General features: G+C 40.4%; 1 protein-coding gene across 1 annotated transcript; it reads right to left on the bottom strand.

Moving 5' to 3' along the window:
• Window positions 1-928: 928 nt before the first annotated feature.
• On the bottom strand, window positions 929-13,671 carry cbx7b (chromobox homolog 7b). The gene is made up of 6 exons (XM_030399293.1): window positions 13,315-13,671; window positions 11,078-11,121; window positions 10,522-10,587; window positions 8,560-8,626; window positions 7,982-8,342; window positions 929-5,791 (listed from the first exon to the last, which is right to left on the bottom strand). The coding sequence occupies exons 1-6, from the start codon at window positions 13,381-13,383 to the stop codon at window positions 5,589-5,591; spliced, it is 810 nt and encodes a 269-aa protein (XP_030255153.1). The 5' UTR covers window positions 13,384-13,671; the 3' UTR covers window positions 929-5,588.
• Window positions 13,672-15,176: the final 1,505 nt, after the last annotated feature.

Genomic DNA, 15,176 nt, shown 5'->3' with positions numbered 1-15,176 from the left:
CTACAGCAATTTAATTAGAGCCTGAACGATGCAGGATTTCTTAAGCCACTACTACAAAGGGGAGTAAAACATTTGCAAAATCAATTGATAGGATGATATCGTTTACAAGGAATATACATAAATACGCGTCCTTTTCAGTGATTCCTCAAATGTGGTTATGAAATACTTGTGAAAAAATACAAATGTAAACTGCCAATAGACAAGTTTTCTATTTCAACTTCATATCATTAACATATCAGCTTGTAAATGCGGATTGCACAGTGTAATGTAGTAGTGTAAACTGTGAAATTGGTGCAAATTCTTCATCTGCACCTAAATATAAAACCAAGCAATTACTATTAAATTATGTTCAAAATCAGCTGCCATATGTCGGATTTTTTCAACTTAAAACTTAAAGTGTGATTAAAGACTTAAAGGTCCCATATTGTGAAAAATAATTGTTGATTATAATGCAGGTCTACGTGCCGTTTAGATACAGAGACGCTATCAAATCAGCTCCACAGAGTCCACCAATCCGCAGAGAAATGCACACAGGCTGTATTTAAAAACGTTGCCTTTAAATAAGCCGTTAGGACTTAAGTAAGTTTATGATGTTACGACTATACAGTACCTGCCCTCAGTCATGCCACCCCCCCTTGGTTGAAAGAAGACCAGGTTGCTGACGTGGAAACACGTTTGGCGACTCCTGCTCAAGCCTGTGAGAGCTGACCAATCAGAGTAGACAGGGCTTTTTGGGAGGGAGGTCTGACAGAGACGCATACTAAAACAGACTGTTAAGACAGATGGTGAATAGAGGTGCTGGAGCGATATACAGTCAGAGAAAAATAATGTGTTTTTTGAACGTTAAAGCATGAACCTGAAACTGAGCATCATATGGGACCTTTAAGGTGAGAACTGCGGAACAGGAACAACAACGGAACAAATTGGATTAAAATGATATTAAACATGAGCAACATTTATTTTAATGTTACCATAGAAATATTCTATACACAATGACACTTAATGGAGCGGAGCAGGTAATGTGCAGGTTTACATCACAATAAAGTGCAAGGTTCTTCGCTCAGTGGTGGACAAAAAGCAGCACAAGCAACCACATTAGGCGACGTCAAATCCAGGTGCTTGTTTTGTCATGTCAGTACATTTAAATATGGCATCAGCTCAGAGGTTATCACAAACTGTATAAAAACTATTCTGTTCAGTCATCTGCGTGACAAAAACACAGGTGTCTTCAAACAATAAATATACATTCAGGTAAATGTAGAAAAATAACGACTTAAAAAATACATGTTTCTCCCTCCATCTTCCTCCCCTTTAAGGTCTGCTCACATTTCAAGTCATCGTAACATCAGTGGAGGAACAGTGCAGTCAGACATACAGAAGCCAAATAAGCTGAGACGGTATTTATGTTTAGTGTGTGTGTGTGTGTGTGTAAAGGATAAAGAGAGGCGCATTAGCCGTACGGATGAAAATGATGCGACATCAGGCACTTCCATTCCCTGCGGCTTCACGTCGCACAAAGACTGTTTTCGGAATCACGAGACGCTTACCCATCGCCCTCAGTGTGGGACAAACAACTTGAGGACCGACGGGACGCCACTGTGGGAGATTCCACAGACGTGACACATCACGCTCAGCTTCTGTGTCCACTGGGCAGGAAGCCAGCAGGGTTAGACAGATATACTGGACACACTGGGTTCAGGGCTGAGCTTTTTATGTTTTAGATCGGTGACTTTACAGTTTTATCCCTGAACACAGTTGCATGAAACAAGTCTGTTAAACTGAAACATTTTACTTGAAGTTTATGTGATCTTAAAATTGAGCCATTATGAGTAAAATGGTTTTCATATAATTATTTAGAATAATTCATATTTCTAATTGTCTGATTGACGGAGGTCATATTGGTTAGTTTTTAGCCCATTAACTACAGATTGCATATACTGTATGAACCACTGCTGACCACTTTTTTAAACCATGGTGAAGGTTTTTCTGATCGACTTCCTACCTTCCAGGCAACAGCAGTTTATTTCTCATGTAGCTTATTGCAGTTTTAGAAATTCCTATGCTTTTGGACTCAGATATTTTTTTTAATATCTATATCTACTTCGATTTTGGTTTGCAAAATGATTGAATTCTCTTTTGTTTTCATTTTATACAGCGTGACAGCCATGCACTTCATCTTTATGCCATGATGATATGATTGACCCTGACATATTCTCTTCTTGTTTGTGTGTTTTTAATAAGTTCACATCCGAGACATAGAGCTGTGGTTCCTGGCTGTTTCTGACTGTTACCCACCCCTGAGTGGATAGGCTCATATTTCTCCTGAACTGTCTCATAACAGCAGTCAGGCGCCCCTATGAACACTGAGAGTTTAGCTTGCTGATGTCATTCTATCAGTTCGTGCCGGTCATTAATAATCAGATCCAACCATAGTCTCCTTTCTTGAACGCAAGAATGCATTCAAGATTTCATCTAAAGCTAGTCTTTGAAGTCTTGAAGTCTTCTTGTCTGTATCATTTTGTGGAGACACAAAGAGGGCACAGACTGCTCACGCTTCAGATAAACTTTGAAATTTATTTTTGGGTGATTTTGTCCGACCAGCGCTAAAATTGCCTCAAGAAGGGAAGTCTTCACGGTCGTTATGTACAGGAAGAATAGCAGGATTAGAGCAAGCAAATACACTTTCAATATTCATATGTGCACCTCACTATTGCTTCAAGACAGACTTGAAAAAATGTGAACCTACCCTTTAAATTAAGAGAATCTCTGCCTTGAACACCTTGGCATAGGGTTTCTTTTTTCTAAATTATGATAATTTCAAAGGCCTGAAAGGTTAAAACTGTGTTTTGTTTTTGTTTTTTAAAAAAGCCTAAAACTCTAACCCGTAGTGATATGTATTAGAATCTTGATTTTTCTAACTTCCCACCTAGACAATAATCTAGGGACCTACTACATTCATCCCATTTAGAGATGCTGACCGCCCGCTGACTGAGGCAAAACTTCTAAATTCACATGATCCTCCTTTTGGTTTTAGTTTTGGTTCAGTTTTTAGCATTATCATGTCACTATCACACAGTCTAACAAATAAATAAAGGAGACACACATCATTAACTCGAATACATATGGAAGCCCTGAGAGAAAAGTAGGAAAAATATCCTGATGATGAAGGATCATTTTTCTGTCTCCTTGTTTTTGTAATTTTCATTTCGGCCACAAGAGGCTGCAATGCACCGCTGACCCCTGTTGTAAATAGGACTAAAATCATATACTTTTTTCTTCTATGTGAGGTTTAATTACTCCATGTACCCTAAACACGAGATGTGTGTTACCAAGTAGTATAACATTCCTGTCTTGTGTTCAGAGTGCATGGAGGAATTCAAACTCACTGTGGAAAAATGATCCCAAAGACTTTTCTTCCACCTGTTTTTATAGACGAGAAAATGTTTTTGTTTTTTTTAAAAGGGGCTTCCATATATAGATTACAAGAGGGAATGCTGATTTTCCTGCTTTGTGAAAGGTAACTGGAAGGTAGGAAATAAATGAAACCTTTTGGTGTTTTTTATAAAATATATGTAAACTACTTGATTTACCCTGTTGGTTAAACTCCTGATGGACACACAAACCCTCATGACGTTCAGTAAATACAGTGCAATTCCATGATACATTCTGTCACCAAGTCTCATCTAGTTTTTCCCATTATTTTGGTACAATACTTGGTCACCACTAGTATGGTACGTTGGTATGGTTTGGGATAAAGAGCAAGGCGGACGGAGGAAACTACACTGTGCGTGTTTGCATCGCTATAACTGTACTGGAGGAGAAAGGCATGCAGGCGGATCAAATCAGCTCTTGGAGGAGTTTGATACGCATACAAGACTAAGCCACGTGTTGTACAGAAGTAACAGTCTATGTGTTCACAGGATACAGGTACATCACTGCATGTTAGTATGAGACTGACAGCAAAACCCACCTCATTGTAGTAAGGAGTATGTACAATAGGTATGAGTCCAGCACTGATGGTTAGTTCAGTGTGGAAGAGACGGAAACAGCGTCCATGTTTACATGCACAGAGAACTCATCGTCTACCTCTGATTTACATTATACGATATGAAGTCACCAAATGTAAATGTCATAAGTCTGCTACTATGCTACTTTATACTGCTGTACCACTATGTTCAAGATGACTCTTGTAAGTATTTACTTTGCAAATGCAAAGTAAAGCTGAATGACCAGTCAATAAATCAATCAAAACGGGTACAGAACGGAACGGAGCGGAAAGGAACGGAAAATTGGTTCACACTCGGTGGGTGTATTGCTTAGAACTGAAGAAGGTGCACTGTCGAGTGTGAAATATTTTTTTAGATATCATTAAAAGAAAACTTGACTCAATATGGCGGCTGGAAGAACCTGCTTAAGTACTGGCGCTGCATTTGTTTACTAGTTGAATCTGACTCGCCAATATGACGGCCGCACAAACCCATTTCTACACCAGAAAGCCAATTGTGTGGTTTTTTTCCGCGCTAACCGTTCATCTGACCAAACATCACACCCGGTGGGTGTATTGCTAAGAACCAAGGAGGTGCAGCGTCAAGTGTGAAGTTGTTAAGAACCACGACATGTTTGATAGGAGTGCAGACACATTTGAAAAAAATGTTTGGTGCAACCTTCGACTAAGTTATACCCAGAGCCATGTAGAGAGAGGGTTACTGTAATCCCCCTCTGTCAGTGCCGCTGGTTATCCCTGACGAGGTGTCAGCTAACGTGATTGTTAACATTGATGTTTTGATAGCCCTGCATCAGTGTTGGGAGTGAAGTAGTTTGAATGAGTGGTTCCTGACAAACTGCAAGTAGAGACACCAGAGGCCATACAATCTGCTCATTCTGAACAGGCATGTCTTGAATGAGCACTATTCCGGTGATAGTAAATGAAGATTCCTCGGGTTATGGACTGTTTGTGGTCGGACAAAAGAAGCAATTTTAAGACCCAATTTTGGTCTCACTGAAAATGTTTGATGTTTTACACATTAATCCGTTAATCGTAAAAATAACTGGCATATGTAGCAATAATGAAAATACTCTTTAGTTGCAGCTCTAACGCAAACTCATTATGTTAGATGAAAGAGTGAATAATTATCATGCATGAGGCCCATTCTTTTACTGCTTTTCAAGGTCCCCTGTGGAGTTTTTCACCACTAGTAGCACACTTATTTGATGTTTTGATGAGTGGGTATCTAGTTTGTTCGCTCTTGGGTGATGTCACACACGTTCCTGCTGCTGGTTTCAACCTATTTCACTGACTTGAGTCGCAACCAGTTATAACTATTTCATAACCCTTTGACTCAAGGCAACTCAAGGTCGCCTGTACCAAATGTGAACAGCTCAACTTAAAAATAACATTGACTGGAGTTCAGCTTTACTCCACGTGACTCTGTGCATGTAAACGTCTCGCTGACTAGGCCGGAAGTAGCTGATGAGAGGAAGAGCAGAGCGAGAGGTAACAGAGAGGGACCATTCACACACAGCAATGACACCATTACCTTTAAACTCCCTCTCGCAGCACCCTCCCCACCAACCTACACTTATTTATTTTAGACCCCCCGGCCCCATTCTCTGAAGAATCCCCTGGGCACTCTCGACTCTCGGAAAGTCACCGTGAGGGAGTTGAGGGTGACATCTGTGATGGTCACCTCCCCTGGACCGATGACGGGTCTCCAGGCATCGTCGTCCAGCTTATCTGACGCGGTGACCTCGTCTGGTCTGATAGTGGAGCTCCACTCCTCTGTTCTCTGTCCTGAGTGAGACAGGAACACGGAGAGAGAAAGTTGGAGGGGGGAAAAGGTAGAGTTGCATTGCATTAAGCATATCACGTGTACTGTTATTGAGTTAACCTCCCTGGACTGGCCTGAATAGATTATCTCTGCTCTGATAGATGTTATAAACTGACAAAGGCAGATAGGAGGCAGGAACAGACAGCTCTGAGTGGTTCTGAGGTGACAGAGGTGCCACAGTCTGCACTCAACCTCATTTTTTTACAAGGAAAGTCTCAACTTTAAATCATTCGGAGTATCATGATTCTGCAGATTCTTGCTTTTATTTGACTTTTGATTTAAAGGTTACGATTGATTTTGTAAAGTTCCAGAGCTGACTGCTTGTTAGACTATCACATCTGGTTTTGTATAGATCAAGGGATCCGTTTTGGTCATTTCATTTTCAAATTCTTGTTTAAAAAGTTTCACACACTTTAGAACACCACCTTGACTTTATCCTGGTGGCTTTTTGCTGGTTAGAGTTATGCAAGTGTAATCAAAGCTGCTGTTAGCATTAGTTTCTCAAAATAATAATAATCAAAATAAGTGTTAAATAGCTGTGTATTCAAAGAGAAATCACTATAACAGAGTGCTTGATAATAACCCATGTTTCTCCCCCCCGTTCATGTAGTAAAAGACAAGGAACTTTCTGGTATCCCTACGCTCTCTATCCAGTCAGTACAGAAGACTCCATTAGGGACTGTCCGGTCTGCTATAGGAACATATACCACCAAACAGGCCAAATGCCAAAAAAAAGAGAAAGAAAAGAAAAGACAGAGGCAAAGAGGCCTGCCTAGAAAAACAGGGAGGAGTTGTGCAAGTGTGGTGACGTAGAGAGGAATGAGGGGATTGCTTACTGCAAAATGGACAGGAAGTTCGCTTAAACGACAGCAAGGGGCACAGAAGCCTTAATAGTCACCAAAAACAAAATATTCCAGGGTTCAGCAAAAAATCCCAGACTTCAGTGATTCAACAATAAACAACGAAAAAGCGAATTAATAAATTGATCAGTTAAGACCCATGAGTAAACCTTCTTCTCAAAGAAATCAATAAAGGATCTCTGAAACATCTCCAACACTGTCGGAGTAACCTTCGTACCATTCAGTTGTTTGTCTGGAACTGTAGCTGCAAGCTAGTTGTGTTTTTTTCCCCTTTGGACAGTCAATGCAAGTGTATCACCGATACTGCCTTTGAATTCAGGGATTTAAATTTAAAGCCCATTTCGATCAACTCTCGCTTTAGAATCGACATTGTGACACCCCTATAAATCATTCAAATGAAACATTTTCAAATTTTACCACTCTCTCTCCCCTACCTTTCCAACAGTGTTCTATATACAGTATGTTCTTGTGCAGGTATCTTCAAAGTTAAAAAGTCAAAGTCCACACCAACAGAAGCTCCTTTCTCCCACAGGAAACACAGCTCCTGAAATGCCTTGTCAGTAGCCTCGCCTTTAATTCTGTGACTTTGTGATGTCACAATATGTCACCATGTCATACATTTCAATATTTTTTTGCCTAGTGGCTAGTCTGGCACGTAAACTATTTTCTAGCACAGCTGCTCTGTTGTTGTCAGTGGTGCTGGGCCAGGCGTGTGTGAGCTGACCAATCAGAGCAGACTGGGTATTCAGGAAGCGGGGCCTTAAAGAGACAGAAGCTAACACAGAGTGTTTCAGACAGAGGGTTAATACAGTGATGCAGTATTGGATAGTAAGAGAAAGATGAAGCGTTTTTTAAACACTAAAACATGTAAATCTATTCTAGTAGTAACCCAAAATAAAATTATTATCCTGAAAATTAGCATAATATGTCTCCTTTAAATGCCTCATTCATCAAAGATTTACTGCTATGGTGTCAAATGTTGAAGCCAAAGGACACATTTTTGTATAGACTGTGTAATTGTAAGTAGATCTTCGTGGAGACTCTACACTCACTGTTGTTCTTCATTTATATGCGCAAAAGTCTTTAAATACAGAGTCTCTAATGAGTCTACATTTTGAACTCCACATGATTTGCTCTTTAATCAGCTCTAGATCGAGGAAGTTTTTATGTCTTTGGTCGTGTGCCCAGTGATTAAAAAGACTGTGTATGTCAACTAGAGGGTTCACGAAGAGTCAAGTAAACTGGGTCATGATGCTGATTAGAGTCTACCGGCTGACCGACTGACACACTTACCATTTAAAATGCATCCGCTCTTCTCTGTTGTGTCCTTTACAGACTCCTCTTTCTCCTCCTCCACCCTGTCCTCCTCATACTCAACATTGTCCTCCTCCTGCTCCTCCTCGTCCTCCTCTCCCCCAACCTCCCAGTCCTCTTGTGTGGGACTTGGAGGGTTTGAGTCTAGGCACTTGAACTGTGACCTCCTGGGTTTGCTTTTTTGATGTGCCAGTTGCGGTTTTGGGTCCTGCCCGCAGGCACTGTACGGCTGATCCTCGTCCTCAGAGACCAGAGAGCGTGTCAAGGAGAGTCGCAGGCGAGGCGGAGGCTTCTCGGGAGCTTTGTGAGCGCTGCGGAGGTCCATGGTGTAGACAGTATCCTGAATAAAGATCAAAGAGAGCACACTCGACAAGTAAAACTTGTATTATGTGAAAAAATAATTATTTGACTGAAAATCAAACTATGGTTTGGAGCAACATTGCTGGACAGGGGCAAACAAAGATAGTTGTATTACCAAACAAAAAATGATGTATAAATTCTGTAGATTAGAAAAAAAAGTTACTCCTCAACTTTTTTAATTGAACACCAAACTTTACCTGCAGAAGAAGTCTTTTGGATTTGGATCCTTTTCTCCTGTGACCCAGAGCTCTGTCTCTCTGCTCTCTAAAAAGCCAAGCACACTGTTAAAAAGGAGGCGGATGGCAAAATGTCTTCTGTACACATGTTCTCTGACCATTTTAGGAGCTGTTATTACACTCAGTTTGAATTTTTTTTTTGTCCACTGGATTACAATTACACAAACATATCCCGTGTATTATCAACAAACATCTGTCCTCAAAAGGTAACACGTGGAGTGTTTGACCACTAGTAGCACTGTGGAGCTCTGTTTTGTTTGTTCTCACCCATATCAACACAATGATGACATTTCTGACTATGGTTTTACATTATTACACTCATCCACAGATGGAAGTAACAATATTAAAAACACCAGCAGGGCTGCAGGAAGATAGCCGGTAAACAAGTAAACAAAAAGGCGTCATATTTTAAAAACCTCACTGTAAACCAAATGCTTTATTTTCAAAAAACAAGTAGAAGAAAAAAAAAAAAGAGCGATGGAGGAAGAACACAGAGACCACCCAATTAAGACTCTGAACTGCCAAGCTAAAACTGTGGTTTTGTGAGTAACACTGAACGTAAATGGAAGCTTTGTTTATAAAAAAAAACTTCACAGGGCACCCTTAGAGGAAATCAGACTTGAGCGCACGCCTCCTTTCAAATCAATGGTACTGTTTACTACTCCAGAAAAAAAACATCTAGTGCCACTTGCTATCAGTCCACCAGAGTAGGACTGTCACAACACTTTACTTTCTGAGTTTGATACAATACTACAGTACTAGGAAAATATCCTTTTCAAGCACCACCTATAGGCCTGGGATATGAACTACAGCGTGTTGACTCGTTTTTAATGGATCCGTTTGAACGCAAATATTCTTGAAACGATGCCTTAGGCCATGTCCACATGTACCAAAACGATCTTTTTTTCCAGCCTATAGGTGGCGCTTGAAATTCACCCAAAACGGAGAAGAAGAGACGGAGCATGCGCATAAAGCCTGTGCCCTGTACACAAACAGACAGTAGAATGAGAAACCGAACAAAACAAGAAGACGAAAATAGCTAGTCGGTTGTCCATAATCCTTTTTCGCTCAGCGTAGTGGCAGAGGAGCATAATATTTTACCCTAGTAACCCTAATAGGCTCAATATCTTTTGTGGCACGAACACTAGCATGTAGTCCGCCACTGTTGTTGTTATGAGACCGCGCGGGGTTAAGAGGTCGAAGGCTAGAGGTCGAGGGGTGGGGGGCGATGGCGTCATCGATACGCAAAGTATGCAGATTCTCTGTCCACATGAGAATGCAAGGGCGTTTTCGTATTTTTCCACCCTGAGACCAGGTTTCAAAAAAGTGCGTTTACAGGATCAATGTGGACGATTGGCCAAAGCGATGCAAAACACGTGTGTTAACACACAGAAGCGTTTCCATGTGGATGGCCCCTTAGATACCATTGGCATATGACAGGGACAATTAACATATCAATGATAGCAGAAAATTAGTATGGAGGCGGTTTTTTGAAACTCAAAATCAATACATGTTGAAAAATCTATATTTGTGACAATACTACACCAGAGAACGCAATCTGTTTATTTGAAAAAATAACATCCACATTAGAGGAATACTGTAGCTAAACCACCATTCTAAATATGGCCCTATGCGTGTCTGACCACCTTTGGAGTTAATAGGAAGGCAACCTCCTCCTTACAAACGTTTAAATATGGCTATGGTGAGTCTTGGGATGTCTAGTTAGAATCTGACACACATACTACTGCCAGCTGCAGAGGTCCTGGATCTGGGCCTTGGTGTGCTGCTCTTTATGATTAATATAATATAAGAAGAAAAGTGGTTTATTCTGTACATTCCTGCTCCACTATGTGTCAAACCCTCTGGGCTTTTCCTGGATCCAGGCAAGGGTTTTTTATCATGGCAGATTAAGTGGGGCCTTACTTCTCTTCATAGGCCTGCACCAAGCGTTGGTCCAGAATGTGTTCCTCGGGTTCCCATGTGCTGTACCTGCCAGATGTACAAAAACATGCTGCACGTCACCGCCTTACACTGGGGAGTTAAATCAGTCTACTACTTCATTGTTGTTTAAGATTTTCCATTTTAAAAAGGGTTCTTGTTGAAAAAAGTTACATGTGTTGCCTGAAAAATGGACTCATCTACAGCTTCATCTCTGTCACAGTATCTCTACGCTGAGTAAACACTCAGAGTGGGTAGTACCTTCTACACACTTAACCAATCATTTACTCTTTAATCACAAAATGTGCCAGACAGGGGGGCGTTTCTGTTGCCAATAAGACCATTAAACTGAACAGAGTTTAGATACATAATCATGAATTCATGGAAATCATTTTCCGTACTTATCAGAGTCAGTCTGTCAAACAACTTTTCACATTAGCTCATCCAACAGCATTCCGTGTCGTATGTCAATGTGAACATGATGTACATTCACAGGCGATATATAATCCAGCCATCCTTCTGAGTGATTTTACATACTCACTTTGGAGGCCAACCTTTCCACTTCAACAGATACTCCACATTACCCTGTGGAGACATACAATTTCACAGCAGCATCAGCCAAGAGGTTAATATCATAAGTTATATCTACTGTAGCTTTTCACTGCCTTTCTACTACCACCTTAACCCTATGTGGTGCATATTTGGCCCATCCACACGTATAAAAGGTTTTCTTGCCTGTCAACAATGATTGCTTCCTTTAGGTAATATTGAAAACCATCTCCTAACTTATTTTAACTCTACAGTCCTTTATACTCTTGCTGTTTATTTGTAGTTTATGTGTAGGAGGATGTTGCCATGCCATCAGGCAATATCTATAATTAACAGATAATATAAAATGAGCAGTATGTCTTCCATATACCAGCCATGCTTGTCAGAGTTAGTCATCCTTTGGTGACATCATCCCATAATAATTCCAAGCCCTAAAATGTATTCTCAGAGGGTGAAGTCACCACTTTTCCTGACTTCATTTGACTCACCCAGTTCCCCACACACAGTAAAAAACAAACAAAAATGCATCTACTGTCTTTTGGGTGAGACTTGGGACCTCAATTGACAGAATTACATTGCACACCAGCAGCTCTCTACTACATATTTTGCCATATTGTTGTTGCATACACCTTGCAAGTGCACTTAGTAAATGCAGAATGTCCGTGTTATGCACTTTGTGCATACATTCTATAAATCAGTGCTGTAATTATCTTTTGCTTAATCAGTTGCTTGAATATCAGCGACTCTGGTGATCACATTTAACATTTAACTCATTTGTCAGTCATAATGTATGTCATTTGCTGGAGGCAGAGATTTTAAAGTTTTTTTTCTCTCTCTTCATTAGCGAGGTTTCTATCAAACTGCATTGCAAATGTTTACAGAATTTCTGGAAAATCTGCAAAAGAAAGTGAATGAATGCTTCCTTCCATCCATGCCTGTCACACGATTATTAAGAGTTGGTCCATCGAGATAAGCATGAGGTGGCGCCAATTCTCCAGTCAGAAAGCGATTACACCAATGCTGACAAATAAGGTGCCACAAGCTGACGGGATTACGAGAAAACTTGTGTAAGAACAGAAAAATAACATTTTAAATTAGGCCCTGGACTGATGGTTATACATTTCATTTAAAAAAGTCTCATTGTGATGGCCATTTTAGACTGAATTGCAAATTGATAACAACATGATATCAGACTGTTACAGAGGATATCCACATTACCGATGATTTTTTATCAAAAACATAATTGTGTTAATAATTTGTGAAAGTATCAATAGTCATCTCTATCATATTGTTGCAATATTTGTATTGAGGTATTTGGTCGAAAATATTGTGATATTTGATTTTGATTTTTGTGTAGCGAAGGCAGGAGAGACATCCGTTACTGCCCAAACACTTTGAAATATAGAGCTATTACTACTTATTTCAATAAAAGTATATCACTTACAGCAGCTTTAACAGGCACAGCGTCTACACACTCTGACACAGGAGGTGGCAGTAAGCAACGTTGTAAAGTTGGTTTGTGATGAACAGTATTAGCCATGAGAGGCAGGTAATTGGGAAAAAAATTCATGTCATGCATCCCTACATTTTCTATTAGGGCAGAGCGGTCTCAAACTACTCGGAAAACTCTTTTTTAAAGTGCTACTTGGGATTAAATGCTAATATGTGCTCCCTTTTTATCTGTTTTTATAACTCAATATACTTAAGAATTTGAGGGACTTTTTATCATAAAGTGTTGAATCAATGTTAAATAGTCTAGAGAGAAGCCTGTCATAACACGAGTAACCCTGGTGGGGGAACTAGTAGTAAACACAGGAGTTTCAGGGGGGGCTGCTGCGCCACGGGGGAACCACAATTTCTAGCTGCGCACCTCTTTTGTCAACACCGTGTGGTAATTTACCCCCAAATCCAATTAGCAGGCAAACAGGCCCAAAATGAACATCACCCCGTGTCCTCCTCCAGCCTATTTAACCAAACACCTGACATGCTAAGCTGCGTTGTAATGACAACACTCTCCACGCTACATTAAAGGGACATCCTCCTCTAACCCGCCCCCTTCTACACAGCCTGCAATTAGATAACCAGATTAGCCGCGCAATTCTGCTCATTTAATCTCTCAAAGCTTCCATTAGCATCTAAAGTAGCATCCTAAAAAAATTTGTCCCCCTCGCATGTCCCGCGGCTAAACTGGCTGACTGACACACTGAGGGTAAAACGTACACGGGTTACCTTCCTAACTCTTTTCTTGACGATTGATTCAACAGCGAACACTTGCTCCCCGATCGCTGACAGCTCCATCTCTGTGCACGCGGCCGCCGCTCGGCTCTTTAACTGTCAAAGTAACGTCTTTCGTTCCAAACTGAGCTAACGTGAACTGCTTGTGTCAGCGCTGCTTCGTCTCCTTTCCCGCTTCTCCCTCAGCCGCCTTGTTTCCCTGACATGTTCAGGGTCCCACTAACCGGGAGAGACTTCCTCGTACTGGATCTTTCCGAGCGTCCAGTGACTTTACAAAATCTGCGACACATCTGCACACTGCTTCGCGCGCGCCCGTCTGCCGGAGCGCGCCCACTTTAAATGAGTCCGCGCGCGCCGTCAGCTGCCTCATCATCCTCATCATTCAACCAGTGTATGAACCCACAGCATCCACAACATCACCCGCTGGAGTAACACTACAGCGTAAACACTCCGTCAGTGGCACTCAGCATCTCACTGAACTGAATGTAGAGACTAATAATTATACATTTTACCATAAAAGTACCTTCTTTTATGCCTAAAAAAACAAACTCTCTGTTTTCGGGACTGAAAAGACAATCTGAATTTAAAGGACAACCCCATTTCATCCTGTTTTACTTTGTTTATATGTGGCGGACCCTGCCACCTTTCTAACTTCAAACAGTGCTCTGGGTATCTTATTGTCCTTTGACAGTAGCTTGTTTATTCACTTACGGGAATATTTCTGACATTGTATCTTTATCTCATTATCTCCCCTTTGCTTTTATGTCATTTCTCCTAAACTGTTGGGATACAATTTTACGTAGGTAACTTGTATCTGTGTAAATTGTTACATAAATACCAAGGGCCAGTATAAACTCATTAAAACCTGTTTGAAACAATCTTATATCCATTAAACAATTAATTCCAGTTAAACTTGCAGGAAATAAATGGCTTATGGCATTTGATTCAGAGTTTTAGATGATAAGGCAGTAGGAAAAGTTAAGACTGCTTATGATTTGAAGTTGAACCTCTAGACATTGAACATTTTGAAAGCATGAAGAATAGGCTCTTTGTCAGAATTGAACCTGGCTCTCCAGATTACAAAGCAAAATATTTACCTATGCAATATGCCACAAAATAGATCATAATAAAGGTCTATATGCCTAGAGGGCCTAAATTTAAACATTACTTTAATACCTAAAAAAGAATTTTGGTAGAAAAACTTAGGGACATTATGTCAGTTTTGCAGAGAGGTATCATTATGATTAGTGAAATCTGCCATATTACAACTGCCCCCGGCCTTCCATCAAAGGTATAAACACTCACTGTGCAGAATGGCACAAGTGACGGCTAAATTAATGATTATTATCATTATCAGCCTGGTGGTACTGATGCATGTGTGAAAAAAAAAGTCTAGTTGTTGGTAGAAGAGGCCTTAGCTAATTTAGTACAAACAGTTTGTAGTTAAATCCAGTAGAAAGTATAGCAAAATGAAAATGCAAATATCTCAAAACTGTACTGAGGTACAGTACCACAGAAAATGTACTTAAAGGGTAACGCCACCAATGTTACACATAAAGTGTGTTTACAGGTCTTGGGGAGCACTACAGCAAATGTTAAAAGGTGGTATAAATCCTTTAGTGGCTCAGAGAAAGCTGTGTGTAATCTGATGAATTGCCTCCAATGATGTCACTTAACTCTGGCTTAACTGCACTGTGGGTAGTGTCCCAGATATCTCTGGTTCTGTTTTGATTGTTTCTTTTTAAACAATCCATAATGAGTTATAGACACGTAATGCTAGAACAGTGGACCATTTTTCAAATTCCTGTACCCACAATGCAACTGAGTGACATCACTGGAGGCAATTTAGATTACAT

Source organism: Sparus aurata, chromosome 20, assembly GCF_900880675.1.
Source record: "Sparus aurata chromosome 20, fSpaAur1.1, whole genome shotgun sequence".
NCBI classification, from domain to species: domain Eukaryota; kingdom Metazoa; phylum Chordata; class Actinopteri; order Spariformes; family Sparidae; genus Sparus; species Sparus aurata.
Note: the sequence above shows the minus strand (reverse complement) of the source record. Positions and strands in the feature narration are given on the sequence as shown.